We start from the raw sequence: 20,570 nt of genomic DNA on the forward strand, positions 1-20,570 counted from the left end.
GTGCATGCACGCATGCCCACGTGTATGGTTTCCATGGTCGCATGCAGCATTCAGAGTTCGTCTGGAACAGGGAAATTCCCTCCTGATGTTCAGAAAAGGGTGCATCTTGGAGGCGAATATTTTGATTTTGAGAATAGCTAGTTGAGAAACGCTGCTAGAATGGCCACAGCAGCAGAGGACCCTGAACTGGAAGGAGAGGAAGTAGAGTCGGGAGAGGATGAAGCAGCCAGTGTTTCTTATCCGCTGACAGTACCCTACTGCGGGAGTAAGCTTCAGACAGTTCCTGTTTTTTTTGAAATTCCAATGATGACCAAACAGATGTTCTTTTTGTTGTTGTCGTTGCTGTTTAATCCCTACGGTTCTATGATTGCTTGTATACAGTCTGCACACTTCCTATTGAGGTAAGATATCCTCCTTCCTTGACTGTACCTCTTGTGCCTTGGATTGTCAGTTGTACAGTAATTGTAGTAATTACCAGTATGCATGTTTTGGGGAAACTTGCAAATATTACTGGCACTCAATCTGTGGACAGCACTATTTCGTCCTTTGTGGACTCATCAGCAGAGCACAGGGACATGAAGCCAAGTGTGGTTCATGTGTAACACAGTGACACTACGCATACTACCACACAGGTGCCCATACAGCACATCACCTGGCAGGGGCGTCGCACACGCTACGATCACTGCGGTATTGACCGTACCACTCTTTGCCCTAGGTACCCCGTGAATCAATAAAAGACATGAAATGCAACGATTTGGGCTTTAACATGTTGAAATATTGCAGCGTCCCCGCCTCAAGTAAATCATACTTCAGATGGCTGACCGTACTACCCCAGAATACCTTCGGATGCTCCTGCACCAAGCAACACACTACAAAGTAGCACTGTGACACTTATTGGATGTCCCAAGAGCCAACAATGGAAAGAAAAATAACAATAAATTTCACGGTTCGCGAGTTTTCCGCATCGGCCGTGGGAACGCCACCACCCTCTAGGATCAAAAAAAAGAAAAAGAAAAAACATGAAGAAATTTAAGATGCATCCTACAGCTCAAGTTGGAGTGCCAGCAACACAAAAGAGCCAATGGACAGCAGGCGAGAACAGAAACGCATGTTGTGGCGGGATATCTATTATCCATAATGACCTAAACAACACGCTTTGCCAAGGCCAATTTTTATGTGTCATACAAGAACACAGCATAACTGCCATATCTGACAAAGAACTTTATTGAAAAGTCCATGATAATGTGATCCAGAAAGATGAATAGAAAAATCCAAAGTCAACCTGTCCCCACAGATTAACAAAATCCTAAAATTATGCGCATAATTATGCGGGCGAAAACAGGTTAAGTTACCCTTGCTACGTGACGTGAAATTTTGTCTGGCAGGATTCGGGTTTAGCTCGCACAAATATCAAATCTTCCAACAAACTCGATAAAACTCCGGAAACTAACACAAATTCGGTCGGGATAACCAAGCGAAACTTCCAAAAACCCACGTCATGAACTTACGTGCGGGACAGTCAACTCACGTAAAACACGTCAAATTTTACGTGAGTTTTTTCGCTTTTTGACGTAAAAGTTCACGGACGTCAGAATTTTACGTGAAACTTAACCTCTCTATTATGCGGCAAATATGCGGTATAAGGCCAAGTAAAAAAAAAGCTAGATGATCGTCCCCGTCCGCCCCAGTTTTTGTCAGCGCCCCAAGAAATATTTTATTTTTTAAATCGTGAGTTTTTGCCGAAATCGTTGGTTTTTTACCGATCGCGGATGCAGGAAACATGTGCACGCTTTGTTTAATACTTTCTTTACTATATGGACCACATACTACTAGTATATCACAACGTCAGTATCGATCTGCTGAAGAAAGAAAAAGAAAAAAAGAAAAAAAAAGAAAAAAAGAGAAAAAAAACCTTGATGTTGTTGTGTACACTGTGTGCATGAGAGGGTAAAAAGTAAAAAAATAAAAATAAAATCCTCCCGCCCTCCCCGATTTTTCCAAAAAAAAGGACGATCATCTAGTAATTTTTTTTACTCGGCCTAATGCGGTCATTATGCATGAGTTATCTGTCATTTGTACAACTTTAGCGTGCAGTTTCACGCAAGTATACAACGTTGTCGTACAAACTCGTGAACCGGTACGACTTTTTAGTACATTTTCAACACCATGTACTATTTTCTTCTACATTGCCATGAATAACGCGGGTTTTATGCAAATCTCTCGAAAACGCGGATGAAAGCCAATAACACGGAAAATTGCGCGTCCGCGGAATCGCGGTATCCTGTGGGGTCAGGTCAACGCATGCTCGAAATGAATAGAAAAATCCAAAGCCAATGCATGCTCACAGGCACATATTACTGAGTCGCAGTCACTACTATCATATCTAGGAGTACTGTATACTTTGTAGTACAGTGGAACTCGCTTAGGGGTCGTCGCAAAAGTTTTCTGTCGTCCCTGAAACGAACATCGTTCATTTCGTACTTGGACCTCCTCCCCTCCCTCTGAAACGAACACAGCTTGCTATGCTGAACGACGAAAATCGCATGCATGTACATGTCATATGTACAGTGTCAGTCGACTTGCGATTTTGGCTCGCACCTCCTCCCCCCCCCCCCCCCCCCCAAATGAATCATGTTCGTTTCAGGGACGACAAAAAACTTTTGCGACGACCCCTTAGTACGTACTCTGATAATACATACATGTACAGTTAAACATGTCCGTGCGGACACCTACTTCGAAGTAAGAAAAATGGACACCTGTAAAGCGAGGGCAGCTCGTCACAGTCCCATTGATTCTGTGTATATCTTAGTATGCGCGGACACTTAAAATAATGCTGTCACCTGTGAAATACTTGGTAATACCTGTGATGTAATACTACATGTAGTACTGATAGTCTCATTCGCTACTACAGTCAGACCTTGCATAACCGCGTACATCCGTTTTCCACAGAAACATCCGGATAGGCGAGGGAACCTGATAATCGAACACACAGTACTGTATATATGCGTGGCATATGCTGCAAATCGGTAACCATCGATTTTCTTCCGGATGGCGAGGGATCCGGATAAAGGAGGACTGGATAAGCGAGGTCTGACTGTAGTGGGCAATTCTCTGATCTTTCCTCATAGACCTCTCCCTCTCTGTTTGTTTTTTTCTGTTCCCCAGTATTGCGAGTTCACGGCAGACTATGAGAAATGCAAGGAGTGGTGGAAAGTGAACGAGCCAGACAGTTATACGAGAGTCATAGAACAGGGTAAGGGAAGAACATGCCTGTATATTGTGTTGCCCATCTCTTCTTTCTCATTGAAGTATGAGCTGGCGTGGCTGCATAGGTGTCATCATTAAAGGAGAACATGCTGTTGTGAATTCTGCATTCCCTCCGTTTAGCAAAGCTTTAATTTGAGAGATTATTCGTTCGAAGAAAACACCATTCGTTGCATCACTAGTATGCATGTCATTGTGTATTGTGTGCTTTTCCTGTATGTATTTTACTCCTGTATGCTTGTAGCTGATAATGTGTGTGGGTGTGTGGATGGGTGTTGTGCTCGATGTCCTATAGGTGCTGCTGATCTTTCTCTGGACGCTGGCGGCAAGAAGGGCAGACAAACAAGGGGTATGTCATTACCCTCTCCTGTCAACTGATTTATGTATGTGGTGTAGCTCGCTTGTCTGAGCAACACAAAGGAATTGCACGCAGTGGTCTTCGAGTTGATAGAAATATACCTCAGAGTTGTTTTTGCGGCATATTCTATTTCTCTCTCTCTCTCTCTCTCTCTCGCTCTAACTTCCACCAAACCAGGAGCCCTTAATTATTGACAAATGGCTTTGAAGTTGCATGAAAAGTCAAATTGGATTTCACATTATTTTCTCTGTTTTGTGTGCTTATTTGCTCCATGTGTTACCCGACTTGCATGTGTTTGTGCAGGCGGGAAAGCACTGAAGAAGACAAAGAAGAAGGTATGTGCCCTGCTGGAATTGTGTGCTCGCTGTGCTCATCCTGCTGCTGTTCCTGGGCTCAAGAACTTTATGTGTAGGATACCAGTACAATGCAGTTTTAAAACAAACAATGTTTTCTGATGATCGCTTAGTGCGTGAAACTCGGAGTAAAAACACTTTCTCTGTCCTCCTATTGTTTGAACCAGCTCTACCTCTCGGTATTGAGCACTCTCTTGGACAGCCTGGAACCTCTCTGTTTTACAATGCAGCTTTAGATTACTGAGTCCGCTGTACCTTTGTCCTGGTTGTAGTTGTGCTCTGTGTCAGGTGATTGCCTTATCAGTGTGGTCACCTCGATATAGGTTTTACTGTGTTTGTAGGTTTTTTGGTGCTGCACAGCCCCCGGCCCAGCACTGACTCACTCGATCGGCTTTCATTGAGCAACACTGCACTTTCTATTATTGCGTTTGCGTAGTGGAGAGTTCCACACAGCTTCATGCACGTACCGCGTCGACCTGTAGAGATGGAAATGGCTTTCAAAGTCTGAGTCCAATGGTGTCTCCTATTGTTTGTGCTATGGAGTTGTATGTGTGTATATGTGTTTGTATGCATGATTTGCAGGAGGTGGAAAAGCGAGTCACAGTTGCCCGTGCAAGCCGTGGCAAGAGAAAATATGTCACTATCATTGCTGGCCTTACGTCACTAGGTATGTTCAGGCTAAACCTGGCAGAGTGTATAGCCCAGCTGTGTATCCTTTCAGCACTGTTCTTCAGGCTAAACCTGGCAGAGTGTATAGCTCAGCTGTGTATCCTTTCAGCACTGTTCTTCTATGGTGCTTGACATACACGTATAACACATACACTAGCATAGGTCTTCTGAGAGCATTCAGGCTGGAATTGCTTCTCATGTTAAGAACATGTCAGGCTGCTATTTGCCAGGTTTTCAAATGGAACTGTTCATCGAACTCCGAGAAACACAGAGAAAGAAGTTTTGTAGAAAGTTGGAAGGCTGCTTGTTTTCGCATCGGAGATGTGTTGGAGCTGGGTGATAGTTTGTTGAATGTTTCGGTACTCTTTCAGTTTGGTGCCCAATTGTCGTACATTCTGACCATGTTATCTAGTTACAGTGGTAGACAATTTCTCATTACTCTTACCCATGTGTTCCTTTTTTTCGTTTTACATTTTATTATTGGCTCTGTATCAAAGAAGTACTGACTGAATTCTTTTGCCATGCATGCAGGTGTATTTGATTCTATGGTTAAGGGGGTCGGACAGGTAGCTTGGCATCCTCCTATGCCGTCATTCCTCTCGAGGCCAAAGATCCTTTTGGGTTTTTTATCCTCTTGCTCTGATGCAGAGATCGACTTAAAGAAAGCAGCCAAGATGTTCGGCAGTCGCTTCGCCAGTGGCTCCTCCGTGACTGGACCGGATGAAATTACTATCCAAGGTGATGTCAACTATGACCTCATAGACTTTGTCCAGGAAAAATGGCCCGAGGTAAGACCAGGAAACAGCTGAGCTGTGTGGCTTGTGCATGTGTGTGTGTGCGCGCGCGTGCATGCGTGTGTGTGTGTGTGTGTGGCTTGTGTGTGTGTGGCTTGTGTGTGTGTGGCTTGTGTGTGTGGCTTGTGTGTGCGTGTGTGTGTGTGTGTGTGTGTGTGTGTGTGTGTGTGTGTGTGTGGCTTGTGCGTGTGTGCGCGTGCGCGCGGAGAGCGTATAGGGGGTATAGCTGCAGTCCTAGTCAGCTTGGTATTTCCTGCACTTCTTTTCATCTTGAAGCACTTATTTTGTTGTTCCTGTGTCACCCTCTGTTGTGCAGATTACGGACGATGTCATTGAGGACATTGGTGATCAGAAGATTTCGAAGAGATGACAGTACCCACCATGCATGTCCCTGTCTTCTCTACAAGTGACTTACACCATTCCGATGTACCGAGCGGCATTGCAGTGCGTCACGCGGCTGGTGGGGGGATTTGACAAGAACGGATACTTCAACATTGTGTCAACGTAACATTACACCTGCTCCTCCGGGTGCTCTCGATTTCCCCCGTGCATTTCTCCAGTCCTGCAATGTGCTTGCCTGTCCTCCGCCACTACACTACCAACATGTACATGTGTTTCTCTGCAGTATTTTGTGAGGTAGTTGTCGTGCAAGTGGCTGCCGAGTTTGCCTGCATAGCGGCGCTTTCCGTCGAGCTATTTTCCAATTATTGGACGTTATTTTTACGTACTGTCATTGCTATGATCTACATGTAGATAATCATCCTGATGAGTGATGGTTCACGACATGAAACTGCTTTGCTAGTTGATCTGTGCATAGCGTGCAGTTGATGTGTGGCTTGTTGTTTCATTGAGGCCCAGTGGATCAAATTTGAGATTGCATTGCGTGTATGTTTTCTGTGTATTTGAAAGTGCTTGTCAGTGGATGAGAGGGGTCGTGCATAAGACACAAATGCAGGAAAGGGGCTAAGCCGTGGGCCACGGTGTGCGTGTGTGTACTCCTGTGCATGCGTCGCCAGCTAGGACTTGACTCGCCACGCCCGATTACCGTAAAATACCGTTGACCCCCCCCCCCCCCCCCCCCCCCTCCTACCCATGTCGCTTCCCAGCTGGGTTTTCGGCAGGGGGCGGGAATTAGATCAAGGCTGTCAAGTGCAGTGCGATGTACAACGTGGAGGATCAGACTCGATGTGCTGAATTGTGCACATTTTCATCCTGGATTGGCACGTCTTCTGTACAGCAGTGCATGCGTCGGTTCAACATCGTATTCCGTTGTATACACCGAAGTCGCTTCACGGGTAGAAAATCGACAGGGGGCGGGAATTAGAGAGGGGGAGGATCACCGGGACTTTCCGGTAATTCTGCTCGTGACTTTAACACTGTTGGTCCCTTCGGGACCTGCGACCATCTCCGGATGGGCATATTGTATTCTACTGTGCATCGGCAACACATGATACGGGCCGGGTAGTTTGTTGTTCAACACACATGACAGCAAGAGTACATAACCCCCCAGAGTGTGCAACGCCTGATCCAGCTCTGCATAGGGTCTTGGTCGAGCGGAATCGGATCTTTGCGTCATAATACCGTACACATCTGAGGGGAACCCGGGAAGTCGCGGGTACTCTTGGATCAAAAAACAATGGCGCCCTGCCTCGAGACCGGCCTTGCGCTGGTGTGAAGTGTACGCATAACATCAGAAGATCCGATTCCGCTCGACCAAGACCCTACACAGAGCTGGATCGGCGTTGCACACTCTGGGGGGGTTATGTACTCTTGATGACAGGTTGCCAAGATATTCTTGAAACACACATGCACACACACACACACACAAGCCATTAGATACAAGATGTATAATTTCCGTGCAAGGCACCAACTATACTGCCCTGGATGAACATCCACTGTCAAGTGCAGCGTACATGATCCAATAGAGTGAAATTGTCAAAGATAATAGAATTGAAGGCCAGAAGTTCCATTACTAGTATGTTCAAAATATTCAAAAATAGTTGTCGACAAGAACGCTAACAGATGAGTAACACTCGTGTCAGTCAAATATGGTCGGGGGGGGGGGGGGCACATAATCTACTTAGAGAATACAATAACGTATAAGATCACCTGGCCGGCAGAGTGAGACAATATGAAAATATCCTACAGGTTGGGTGAGTTTCATGAGTGTAATTTTTAAAGTTTGCTGCCTGGCTCGACGCAGCCAATAAAATATGTACCATTCCAATGACAAGCAGTTTGACGGTCAAGAGTCCCTGTAGTCTGCAATCTCAATCAGGCAAAAGGTGCTGTTCCAAGAGAGTGTGCATCACGTCCAGCTACTTGGAGTGGTGGGAGACTCGGTGGGAACCGAAGCAGCAGTCTTTGTTGACGCCGGCATGGCTTGGCCAGTGTCGAGCACGACTGCACCACTGGCATCCTTGACGCGCACTCGGCCAGATGCGTAGCGCGTCTCCTGCTTGCCGTCGGGGTAGACGGTTTTCACGGTGCCGTCTGGACACTCGCGTCGCTGGAAACAGGACGCCAATGTGTCACATACACACACACACATGCGCGCGCATACACATGCACACACACACACACATACACACACATGCGCGCGCATACACACACACACAAGCATACACACCGAAAGACACCCAGTGCATATTATAACGGTGCCCCAGGCGGAGAACGGTACGATGGAGCGAGTTGAAGTTACCCATTTTGTTCCCAGATCCAAAACTAAGTATGACATTGTGTATACGCGGTGCCTAGGACCAAGGAATTAGGATATTAGAAGCAGGTGATCAGGAATAAATAACGAAGTAGGACTGTAGATTACTCGCAACATGCTTCCTGTTACCTTGAATTGATCTGTGTGAATTTCCCGCTGGCCATTAGGGAACTCAATAACGTGTTCGCCATCCAGATGCGCCTGGTGGACCGTACCATCCGGGAGCACTGTCCTCTCAGAGCCGTCGGGGAAGAGGTATGTCATGGTGCCGTCCGCAAAGCGAACCTCCTTCGTTCCATCTGGATAGTGAGTCTCAGATTGTTCACTGCAAGTGAGGAGAATCGAGAACGGAAGAAGGATGAAGGAATTGTCTTGGCACATCTCGAAACAACTGCAACGATTACCAGGCTAAAGCTGTCTGCACTTAAAGTTCCATCAACAAGGAGCAGTGTCATGGGGTAGCATAATACATTATAGGCGCTAAAAACAGCAACGCCTGGGGGTGCCATAGCTGAGGTATTGTACTCAGCATCATCGCGCAAGAACAAGACCCCACACATGCTCACACAAGGATCCGTGCATCTTGTCCAGCCACACCGGTAGTTCTCAAAGAAGTCTTTCAATGCACTTTATCATGGACAACTGCAACTTACTTTTCAAACTCGATGACTTCAACGCCATTCTGATATGTGGTGTGCGTCGTACGGTTAGCCGCATAATAATAGACCTACATAGAGCAATAACAAACAACAGACGTCCCAGGACTATATTTCAGCACGCACGATAAAGCAGCACAAATTTCAGAAGTCAAATATCCAACTCTGAAGCCAGCGCCCTCCCTAATCTAGCAGGGTTTCCATCATAAAACGGTGCTGCTGTAGTGAGGATCATCTTTGTGTTTGTGTGAGAGCGCGAGTATGGGGCAGGGTGGTCAGGTACACAGTACGAAGTGTGGAGGAGCACTTTTAGAAGCACACAGTATTCATCCAGAACAGCGCCAACATTCTCAAACAATACTGACCACTCTCTTGTCTGGACAAATCTGTTTGATATCGCCATTGAAAAAGGACACAACCACCGACTGGCCATCTGCAGACACATCTTTACGCGTGCCGTCTGGGAATAGAATCTGCCGCGATCCATCTTCCAGTACAGTCTCGACCTGGACAACAATCGTGAAGGAATTGGACATGCTGAGTGAGCAGACATTAGTAAAACAAGAATGCTGGTGATGGCTGTGATACTTCACAGCAACAATCAAAGAGAACAGTCGACTGGTTTTGGTCCGAAAAGGCTGCGATGCAGCGTTCCTCCTTTATTCCCAATCGAACATGGTTGAACAAGCGGTCACGTGCTCCTGCGTACACCAGTCAGCTGGTCACAGTGCCTGCAGGGTACAACTTACTAGCCTGTTTGACCTTTTTTGGGTGCAGTCCTGTCACTCGAGTTGAACTCGAGTTGAACCTTGGTGTGAAAGTTGTCGCCTGCTGGCGTGGTGACCAGGTGATTTGGGCACCCAGGAGCACGTGACCACTTGTTCAACCATGTTCGATTGGGAATAAAGGAGGAACGCTTCATCGCAGCCTTTTCGGACCAAAACCAGTCGACTCAGCGTCCGAAAGACTACAACATATGGGCCAATCGCGGTCATCCGTGCTTTTATAAGAACGAAACGGCGCTTTTAGTGACATTTTGCATACAAATCCCCATCTAGTAGGGCGCAGTCACCCAGTTTCGGTGGAAGTGCGCGAGTTCGATTGGGATTCAAGTAGGAAGGGAGCGTCTCAGCTTTCTCGGACCAAGACCATTCGACTCAGCACCCTGAAGACTACAACTGGTGAAATTTTAATTTTTGCCTTAACTTCCCCTTTAATACAGGTGGAATCCTGATAATTCGAACCTCAAAATGCCAGGAAAAAACTTCTAATTATCCGGACATTCTAATTATCCAAACATGCACCCACAACACAATATGTACTGTATAAGCAGAAATATTCGTCTGGAATTTAATTTCGTCTTTTTCGTCCAAGGAGCTTTTGGACTAAATTAAATGTAGGACGAATATCGATTTGTCCAGCGTTTCTATACACTCTTATGACCCATGGACGAAATTTCCAACCGGACGAACTCCTTTTCTTTGGAGTTGGACGAAATTATTGACCGACGAAATTTTCTGCCTCTACAGTACGTCAAAATGCTCTCATGGTCAAACAGAGTTGCGTTATGGACCTTAGACACGGATTTCACGGATACTGAACTGACTGTCACAGCCTGCGCATGTAAACTGAACTGAACAGTACAGTGTACAGTGAACTTCGAATTACACTTTACTAACTTCGAATTATCAGCACAAATCCCACACATTTTCTATGTAAGTGGAATCTGTGGAACTTCTAATTAACCGGACATATCCAGTTCGAGGTTCGAATTATCAGAAATTGTTTATGTGGGAATCGTATTGCTAGAAATCGGTCCTGGACAAACTTCTAATTAAGCGGTATGTTCGAATTAAGCCATATTCGAACTATTAGGATTCCACGTGTACAGGGTGCTGTGCAGCCGCAGACCCGCAAACACTGGACTGTGCAATGGTACGGAGTGATGTCTTATTCACGAGCTCGCATGTCACTGACCATGACTGTACAACTAGGAAGCAACCATATGTTGCACGCACATAGAAACATGCATACGTAAACATTGCCGCCTACTTTTCAAGTGATCATGATCCAGAGTCTTGACCTAGCAAACAGTACTCTTACCATCATGTCAGTCAGTAGCAAGCCTAAAAAGCACATGGCGAAGTAGTATGTTAATTTTAAAAGAGTCTGCCTTTGCCCATATGTAAGCTGGCGTGCATGTGTATGCACAGGAGTTCACACACACAGGCAAACCAACAGACCTGGCGCACAATGATGAAGCATGTATAATGTCACAGTATGTGTATACAAACTACTGGGACGAAACGAGTGTTGCCCTTTTTTTTAAATTGTTTTAACAATATAAGCATAGATCTGACAGCAAAAGTACATGTACCACGCTCTACTCTTGGCAGCAGCCATTTCGTTCAGAAAAAAACGTGAACGGATGACATCACAATGACAGTGTGCACATAGTCTCTACCTTTTGGGGCTGGTCTGGAAGTTCAGCAGGTAAGGCAACGCCGGCTGGCTGAGTATCATGTGGGTCCATGGAAGGCAGGTCGGTTGTGCCACCAAACTGTACAGGCGCTGGATGGAGCCTTTCTGCCGGCGTCTCACTTACATCGGCGTCTTCATGCAAGCTGGGCATTACAACAACAAGCCAAGCAGCAGACTAGACATGGGTATATAGAACTCGGAGCAAGTACATGTAGATCATATACAGAGAAGACATGAGCACACAGCCGTGGATCTAGCAGTAGCACAAACTTACCTACTTACATACTTACACACACACACATGCCGAGCTCAAATTCACACCGGGACAAAAAGCGCACAATCGCACACCAACATCCATATCTTGCAGCAAGGAGTCAGACACATCACAGACGAAAGTCGACTCATCCTGGGACAACAAATCTTCATATAAAAAGGCCCTGTGCTTGCATTGGGGATCCGACAGTACACACATCAACCCTACCGTTCCAGTGAGGAAGCGCCAGCAGCAACCACAGCCGTACATTCTTGTCCAGCAGGAGTGGTAATGTTATCAGCGAGAGCCAGTTGCGAGTCGCCGCTGAACGCATTCTCACCACTGTCCGATAGATCCTCATCAGACAAGAGCAGCTCCGAATCAAAGAACTGCTTGGCATGCTGATGCTGCTGCGGTGGCACCGGCTCCTTCGCCAAGTGATCTTGCCTGGGAGCCTGCGGAAGTGTAGCACGATCGCTTGGTGGCAAATGCGACGACTCAAGCGACTTAGTAGTGTGTTGTGAAGGTCCACTCCTAGCATCCTGGACAGCACTAGTAGCTGATCTAATCGGTACATCAGCCCGTGGAGGTGGATTAGTCGAGAGCACCTTGCCTTGATTGGTAATGGGTTTCTTTGCACCAGGTTTGGATAAGAGAGGCTTCCGTCCCACAGATGCTGTTACCATTGACATCTTAGGCTTTGAACCTGCACAGGAAACAACACAACCGAGACAACAAGGCACGGGACAACGGCATGCAGGATTAATTCAGGAGAGAAAGGGGCTATCCTTACTATCCTTGTTACGTGTGATCTACACCTCCACGCATACACCTCAAAGTACTACAGGTGGAATCCTGATAATTTGAATATGGCTTAATTCGAACATACCGCTTAATTAGAAGTTTTTCCAGGACCGATTTCTGTCAATATGATTCCCACATAAACAAATTCTGATAATTCGAACCTCGAACTGGACATGTCCGGTTAATTAGAAGTCCCACGGATTCCACTTACATAGAAAATGTGTGGGATTTTTGCTGATAATTCGAAGTTAGCAAAGTGTAATTCGAAGTTCACTGTACACTGTACTGGTCAGTTCAGTTTGCACGAGCAGGCTGTACCGGTCAGTTCAGTATCCGTGAAATCTGTGTCTAAGGTCCATAGCGCAACTCTGCTTGATCATGAGAGCATATTGACATACATATTGTGTTGTGGGTGTATGTTTGGATAATTAGAAGTTTTTTCCTTGCATTTTGAGGTTCGAATTATCAGGATTCCACCTGTAGTAACCCATAAACATGTCGCATACTATTGTCTCTGTTTGCATATACTGCTTGTTCTGCATGTGGTGGCTGGGCTACGTAATCCACTCACTGGCTAGAGTGTATCTTCTGGCCTGAGCGTTAGGCGGCTACAGCATTTGATACGAGTTAGTAACGGTGAACTCGAAGACTCACCGCAGCTGTAACTGTTATTTAGAGTCAAATACTCTATGGTGGTAAAACATGCCTAGTTACACTGCTGTTGGCAATCCTAGGCACTGTGGTAAAACTATCTCAACTCTTTGCCGAGACACATCCAAGCGTCGAGCTCTTTCAGTTTTCAAAAGGTCATTGGCACGAGACGCTGGAGACGCTGACCTATTCAAAAGTAACTATTAAAAATAACATTCCTAGCACATATACCGATTGTTGCTGATGGCACAGATCCAGCTAACACCGGTGACAGGTTTTCATGCTGACTGGATGCAGCCTAACACAAACAGAAAATGCAGTATGGAGAAAACATCTATTTGACAAGTACATGTACTACACAAATTCACCCATACGTGTACACATTCCAAGCAAAGGGCTGGCAATGCCGGTTGAAAGCATGGAACTACTTCATATTGATTCTTCTGTTTCATTCAAAGCCAGCTGTTACCCTTTCATACGCAAGGCAGAGCCATGGTGTCGCCGGGGGCTATTTTGAATATCCTAAAACTGGTCAGTGTTTGGAGATGTCAGCCATTCAACATACAAGGCAACTGGCACAATCCCACCCGTCTTACCTTCAGCAAGCGCTCCTCAGCTTCCAAGAGCTTCCTCGTGAGCACACTGTTCTCCGCCAACAATTCCTCGTTGTCCTTTTCCAAACAGTCACTGCGGCTCTTCGACCGTGCCACCGCTGTCTGAAGCCGTGTCTCGCGGCTTTGCGATGCATTCAGTTGCTGTTGCAAATCACTGATCTGAGAAGGGAATTGTGCAAAGTATACCAATGAGCACTTCCTACCAGAAAACTGACTGTTCGAATATCCCACATGATACGCAATGTGTCCATATAGGGCGATAGGGTGCATGTTCTCATGGAGATTGCAAATAAAAAAAAATACTGAGCACAAGTGTCCACCCCCCCCCCCCCCCCCCCCACACACACACACACAGCAGCCGGAGGTACAATGAATCATTCGGACAGCATGCAAGGTATTATAATTATTACAATTATTGCCAGTCTAGTGCACTGCTCTTCTCGCAAACTCAACAACACTGCAGCTGAACGCCGAAGGATTGAAAAAAGAGAGAAGCAAGGACAATTGAATGAGAGAAACCTTACCTCTTCTCGCAAACGATTCACTTCTGCAGACTTGTTTGTGGAGACGGTAGCAGAGCGCCGTTGTTCTTCCTGGAATGCTCGCTTCTCAAGCCTGGCAAAACAGACAACAGACAATACAAACAATAGAAGTCAGTCAAGCTGCTACTGCACAAATCAGGCCATCCTCTGCTGTAGAATCGTTTACTCATCGCCAGACCAATGCATATGAAAGGGTGTATAGAATATAAAAGTCATGCCAATGTCTATTCATCATTTCTAAGAACACAACAAAGAACTTTGGATGGGTTGAAATTTCTTTACCTCTTGACTGACCCATATACGATCAAAGAAACGCATAGGCTGCCATACCGTGTTGCATCAACAAGCTAGGCCAAGAAGCAATGCAAGCAGCAGATAAAGCTAACACCGACCTCAGTTTCTTCCATTCATTCTCCAGGTTGACAAACTCAGCATCACGTTGCTTCTCAAACTCAGCGACAGCAAGCTGCAGCTGCAACACACACATTGAGGCGGAAAGAAATCGATAACTACACTCATAACAATCAAGACAAAACATGCTTGGTAAGTTGGTAACTGTGCTGCCCGAGAAGTAATGCAATAGTTAGCAAAATACTCATCGGTCTTGTCTTGTCATTGTCGTGATAACTTATAGTGTGTTTTCCCTGCTGCAAGTTTTGTGACTGGCTATATTAAATAAATAAATAAAAATCCAGACAGGCAAAACATGCTTAGTAACTGTGCTGCCCGAAAACTACCGGCGAAAAGTAATGCAAAAGTTAGCGAAACACTCATTGATCTTGTCTTTTCATTGTCGTGACATAGTGTATTGTCACTGCTGCAAGATCTGCGACTGCGATAAAAAAAAACCTTCCGGGCAAGTATAACTACGGCACTATTCAGAATACGAAACAGCTCAAGAACCAAATCTCACCTGTTTACGTTCAGCTTGCATGCGCACAGCCAGCAAACCCTCCACGTGCGCCTCAAGCTCTTTGAGCTTCTCTGCAGCTGGTGCTGAAGTGGATTGTGCTTCAGCACGCGGAGGAGATCTGTGGCGTACAGCTTCGCTTGTGGTTGCTTGTGCGGCAGCGGCTGCCTTGGCGGGCGCTGTTGGAGCAGGTGACACAGCAGGCTTGGGCCTGAGAGCAGGGAACATCTTCATCATCAGGTGGGAGGGTTGCGAGCTGGCATCTGCATCCGAGTCGATGACTTGCTCCTGAAAGACAGCGGATTGGCGCGCTGGTTTCTGAGCTTGATTCACGAGAGCAAGGTCCGGTGTGAAGTCTGCAGTTTTGCCACGACCAGAGGTCTCAGTTACGTCCGGAATGTTTGATTGAGGGTAGAGAACATGCTGATAGTGAGCAGGCGGTAGTGCAGACACTCTCGCAGGACCATCATGCTCCTCCTGAGAAAGGCTATCATCAGCCTGGCCCGGCTGATGAACAAGAACATCAGAAACATTGACCGTACTGTCCTCCCAGGTGGTGTCGTCTCCATAGTTTACAGGCGAGATGGAGTCGTGGAGAGTGCCATCGCTCTCCTCGTGACTGACATCGGAATTGCTGGCCGTTTCGGCAACTAGATCGGCAACGTAAACACGGTGGCTTGGCTGCGGCTGTACTCCCTGGCTCGCACGCTGTGCTGTGTCTCCGCTGGTGTGCTGGTGATGGGTGATCGACAGTGAAGACCCTCTAGACACAGCAGCAGCAGCAGATGCGCGAGCCGTGTTATTTTGTAGTATTGCACCTTGCTGCTGACTACGTAACGATTCAAGCCACTTCTCATAGACAGTTGAGTGTGGCTGTTGAGTGGATCTCTGATTAGTCAATGATGTAATGGTTGATGAAACCGTTGTTATGACGGCAGAGGTAACCTCACCTGTACTTTGAACGGGCATAAAGCGAGATGCCGCAGACATTGCAGCGTCATCAGGGTGAGTGCTAGGGACTCTACCGACATCACCACTCCCGCTGACTGGCCTCGGAGAGTGGAAAGCAGGGCTCGGCCTGTGGTGGATTGTGTTGAGAGGTCTCGACCATGGAATAGCTCTGCTTCTGTCCTTAGACAGGCCACTGTCAGAGACACAGCCACGATCTGGCACTAGTGTGGCATCACTGTCGCGACGATTGTCTTTCGCAGCGGCGCGCTTCAGCACGCCTTGCACGAGCGATGACTGAGACGAGAAGCTATGCTCATCTGCAGCTTGCTCCAGCATTTCGAACTCTTCGAGGTCCTCCAGCTCTGTGTCATCCTGCAGGTGATAGAAGCAACAAATAAGTTACATACCTAAGACCAGCTACGTACAAAAGTCATGGCACAGAACTGATGTTCCTCCATAAGGGCGCATACAAAAACTGTACTGCTGTGACGGACTTGGGTGCAACGTACTTCCTGCATGGGGCATACTGTTTTAGTGGTACCACCAAGGGACAGCCTCTGATAGCACACACATTTTGTACGCAAATCTGGCTGTCAAGTGGCGTACACGATGCTAGCTCTCCGCCTGGCAAGCATACAGCTGGGAGGAGCTGAGCTATGGCTGAGTAGAGCTGTAACCGGCTCCACCACTACCCTGCCGACAGGCCCGACACGCATTGCAATGCATGTGACAGTAAGCATTACTGTAAAACGAAACAGAAGCAAGTCGGATGAAATATATCAACATACATAACAGCCAAGCTACTTGTAAACTCGACGAGGCCTTTCGTACCATTACTTCTCAAATCGGTACATGGTGATAATGCGATGAAGTACAACAAAAATATAAAAAGAAAATAAGGAATACGGTGGGCCACGAAGTGCCCACAGTGCCCCACCGTTTTCCTTGTAATATTTTCCTTGGCTCGCCATCCAAGTACGACACGGTTATAAAGCGTCAATTCATGAAGCGTTGTTGGCATTGAAGTGGAGATGGAACGTACACTTGAAAATCATAGTGCAAGTTGCGCCAAACATGAGAGCACTATAACTAACACAAGGAAGCGGGAAATCTAGATTGCACTAGCTGCCTCACAAACTCCTTTTGTGTACATAGCGCAAATAATTAGCTGCTGTCTGATGATCGCCCCGTGGGTGAAACTCTATAAGTTAGAAAAGTTATAGCAAAATATCCTACTGTCACTTGTTTTTTTCTGTAGCTCAAGTTAGGTCAAGTTGTAGCCTGGCAATGTAGACAGTCTCTAGCACAGTTCGGCGGTATTAGGTACACGCAAGTAAGTGAATCATGTTTGGCGCAACTTCCACCATCAATTTCCAGTGTACACTTCATCACCACTCCAACGCCAAGAAAGCTGTATAAATCGATGCCGCTGTGCTTCATCACACTATTCAATGGAGAAGTAATGGTACGAAAGGCCTCGTCGGATTTACAAGCGGCTTCACCGTTACGTGTGTTACAGTTATACTGTACAGTACAGTACTAGAAAAATGAAGTTGAGCCATCGGACATATTTGATGTGTATACTGTAGTAGGAGCTGGGTCAGAGGCTCAAGAGGCCAACCCTGCATGCAACATATCCCGCATACTCAGAAATTTCTCCCAATCCCTGGCAGGGTGCACTAAGTCTATCGTATTATCTGGGTCTCGTACACTTACCAAAACGTCAGCCAGTGGCACGGCCAAAGGTGAGCTAGTACGGTTGCCCTGGACTGCTGGCGCTTCCGGTCTTTCCGGTGGTTCGGCTCGCGGCACAACCTGGGGCTGCCGCGAGTCAAACTGCTTTGCAGTGCTCGTCGGGTGAGGCTGACGTTGCGATGGATCTCGTAGGTGCAATACAGTCCTGCTGCTGGTCATTTTCGGGTCGTCGCGCAAAGATTTGGCCACGGAGGAGAAAGCAGACGACATGGAGCTGCTAATCTGATTTGTTGGGTTCGCCACAGAGGTGCGTACCGTGGCCTGACCCAACGACCGGGCAGCTTCACCTTTGCTGGATGAGACGGATGCCGCAGGGCCCGACACTCGTGCCATTGTAGAAGTTACACGGCTTGGAACAGATGTGTCCTGGCACGCTGTTGACTGTGTCTTTGCAATACCAACAGAGCCATCTGTTTTCTTGGAGGAAGAAAAGCGAGCAAGACCTTGTCCGCGGCGCAAGAAGCTGCGGTTCGAAGCCACTGGCGGCTTTGCAACAGGCACTTCGGACTACAGTAAGCACAAACAAGCACGCGTACACACAGACATGTGCGTGCACAGAGGAACGGTCAAGGCTTGTGGACAGAATGTATCCCCATGGGTGATTTCAATGAGCTGCAGTGTGCTTGATTCCTGTGGTAACGCCGAAGAGAATAAAAACGGTGAAAACACGAGGGAGCGTAGATGTTTTATCCGAACATACTATTCATACGAAGCCTTGGAGATGGCTCCGCACATCGACGGGGGGATAATCGGCAGTCCACTGTATGTTTTTTATGGCCTTACTGACCTACACTCGTATCTCGCTGATCCGGACCAAAAACACCCGGAGCACTTCAGTCCACCGAGCAGAATGTCGGCCTCAGTTTCATGAGACCGTATAGAAAATTGAAATGTCTATCGAACTCACAGACTCTGCTACAGTGAAAAAATGCATGTTCTGAGCTACTGCCATAATCTCAACAGAACTGCCTCGATAAAAGGGGCACGAGTGCGTCTGGTCCAAGAACACCAAAACATTGTTGTCTTTCAAAGCCTTGAAGACCCTGCAACCACTGCCTGGCTGATTGTTATTGTGCGCAGCTGGGATCAAACTGGCTCTTACCTCATCTTGCAACTTCTTCAGCAGTATAGCTTCAAATGAAGCATGTGGGTCTGTAAAATCAGAGAATAAGACAGTAAAAACTGGCTTCATCTACTGCAGCCAATGTACCGGTATCATCCCTGATACAATCACCACCACTACCACGATCAGAGACGCTGCAAATCGAATAGCTTAATCTACTACTACATCTCCAAATCTCGTACTTTGGACTTCGTCAGGGAGTATATGCACATGAAAAGTAGGATAACGTATTGGAATTGAGCTGCCACACCTTTAATAGGCCGTGGTGATGGTGGTGCTCACAGCAACCGCCACCACCCGAGATAACCCAGCGACAGGTGAAGTGGCTAATGGTTGAGGCGAGGGGATACGGCTCAATAAGCACGAAGAAGATTGTGATAAGCAGATATTTTAACCCTTAGTGTACAGATCGTACAGCTTTCGATCACATCGGATTGAACCTATTTGATGCAGCCAAACCTGTCCTTGCCGACACCTGTAAAGTGAGGACAGCTCGTCGCAGTCCCATTGATTTATGTACATGTTAAAATGTGCGGACACTTGAAAAAATACGGACACTCTCTCGCGTGCCCCCAGTGCTGTGCTGCACTGATCTCAGCCTGACAACTGCGGACACACTGACTGGGAACTGAGAGAGATGGGTATGGAAAGAGAGAGAGAGAGAGAGAGAGAGAGAGAAAGAGAGAGAGAACCACAATTATACAGGTTTCTTGTCAATGTACAGTACCTCCGAGCGGCTTGATTGGCTTCTCATCGTATTCTACGGATGGCACAGCCTTGTCACTCATGGATGATTCTCTCTCAGACACTTGCATTGAGTTACCACCTGAATGGTAATCCTTGCCATCCAAGGCAGCAGGTGCATGCGATTCCATCTGCTGTTTTCTTTCTGGATCATAACTGGCTGCATCTGAAGGTGGGCGTGTACTGTTGTGCTCTTGTAAAGAGGGATGAGCACCAGATCTAGTCTGTGCATAGCCTCCATCGTTTCCTTCGGTTTGCTGCATCATGTCGAAGGCTACGGGTGGTCCCCACGTGGCACGGGCCTTTGTTGCAGCACCTCCTGGCAGGAAAGAGGCATCGGTGAAACGAGAGTATGTATTGGCCAATGTGCCAGAAGGGAGTTTACTGTGTCCTTCAGGAGCGTGGGATGTGAGAACATTCGGAGGCATTCCTTGCGACGCCTGCATCTGTTCATGAACATTCGATTTGGTGGAGGTGCTGTCCAGTAAGCCAGCGTTGTTTCTTGATAATCCTTCGCCCCCTAATTTATGATTAATTCTCTCCACGAGTTGTCCGTTCTCTTTGTTTTGCATTCCAGCATCACTTCCAACAGCGAGTTGCTGTGCAGACTTCGTACTGTCTATGAAAGCAGCACTTCTCTCCTGGATCAATTGCCAGTCGTGCAGCATCTGGGAGTCCGAAGAGACCAGGAATTGTTGTAACTTCGGCCATGTTGGTCCTGAAGATGGGTTATCTCCGCTACGTCCTAAGCTATCCATAAAATAACCAGAAGGACTGACAATCAAGGCCGAAACAGAAGGGTACCGAAGAGAGGGGTCTAAGAAAGTAAGCAACTTACTTTAGTTTCTTCCTGACTCCTCCAAGGCTCCTTCCACGTTTCTCTCCTACTTTTTGATTTTCATATTTCCCGCGCTTTGAAGTCAAATCGGAAT

The 20,570-nt window shown here is 46.9% G+C and overlaps 2 protein-coding genes across 2 annotated transcripts; one reads left to right on the forward strand and one right to left on the reverse strand.

The window, feature by feature from the left end:
- The first annotated feature begins 80 nt into the window (after positions 1-80).
- LOC135817334 (density-regulated protein homolog) lies at positions 81-6,339 on the forward strand. The gene is made up of 8 exons (XM_065330504.1): positions 81-265; positions 382-401; positions 3,166-3,253; positions 3,560-3,613; positions 3,926-3,957; positions 4,558-4,642; positions 5,293-5,432; positions 5,755-6,339. Exons 1-8 carry the CDS (start codon positions 160-162, stop codon positions 5,806-5,808), a joined length of 579 nt encoding a protein of 192 aa, XP_065186576.1. The 5' UTR covers positions 81-159; the 3' UTR covers positions 5,809-6,339.
- A 931-nt stretch (positions 6,340-7,270) lies between these two features.
- LOC135817335 (centromere protein J-like) lies at positions 7,271-20,535 on the reverse strand. Its single transcript, XM_065330505.1, has 14 exons — positions 19,622-20,535; positions 18,874-18,923; positions 17,733-18,278; positions 15,069-16,388; positions 14,548-14,627; positions 14,138-14,228; positions 13,596-13,772; positions 13,231-13,297; positions 11,773-12,250; positions 11,275-11,434; positions 9,176-9,316; positions 8,808-8,881; positions 8,284-8,479; positions 7,271-7,947 (listed from the first exon to the last, which is right to left on the reverse strand). The coding sequence occupies exons 1-14, from the start codon at positions 20,394-20,396 to the stop codon at positions 7,747-7,749; spliced, it is 4,356 nt and encodes a 1,451-aa protein (XP_065186577.1). The 5' UTR covers positions 20,397-20,535; the 3' UTR covers positions 7,271-7,746.
- Positions 20,536-20,570: the final 35 nt, after the last annotated feature.

Source organism: Sycon ciliatum, chromosome 5 (genome assembly GCF_964019385.1).
Source record: "Sycon ciliatum chromosome 5, ocSycCili1.1, whole genome shotgun sequence".
Taxonomy (NCBI): Eukaryota; Metazoa; Porifera; class Calcarea; order Leucosolenida; family Sycettidae; genus Sycon; species Sycon ciliatum.

Bases quoted from the DNA above. Each gene is read 5' to 3' on its own strand.
- LOC135817334 (XM_065330504.1), top strand. From the start codon at position 160: ATGGCCACAGCAGCAGAGGACCCTGAACTGGAAGGAGAGGAAGTAGAG. The intron at 3,254-3,559 runs GTAAGGGAAGAA...GATGTCCTATAG, and splicing joins TACGAGAGTCATAGAACAGG to GTGCTGCTGATCTTTCTCTG. The intron at 4,643-5,292 runs GTATGTTCAGGC...GCTCTGATGCAG, and splicing joins TGCTGGCCTTACGTCACTAG to AGATCGACTTAAAGAAAGCA.
- LOC135817335 (XM_065330505.1), bottom strand. From the start codon at position 20,396: ATGGATAGCTTAGGACGTAGCGGAGATAACCCATCTTCAGGACCAACA. The intron at 14,628-15,068 runs GTGAGATTTGGT...TGTGTGTTGCAG, and splicing joins TGCAAGCTGAACGTAAACAG to CTGCAGCTTGCTGTCGCTGA. The intron at 8,480-8,807 runs GTAAGTTGCAGT...CCTCACTTGCAG, and splicing joins GAAGTCATCGAGTTTGAAAA to TGAACAATCTGAGACTCACT.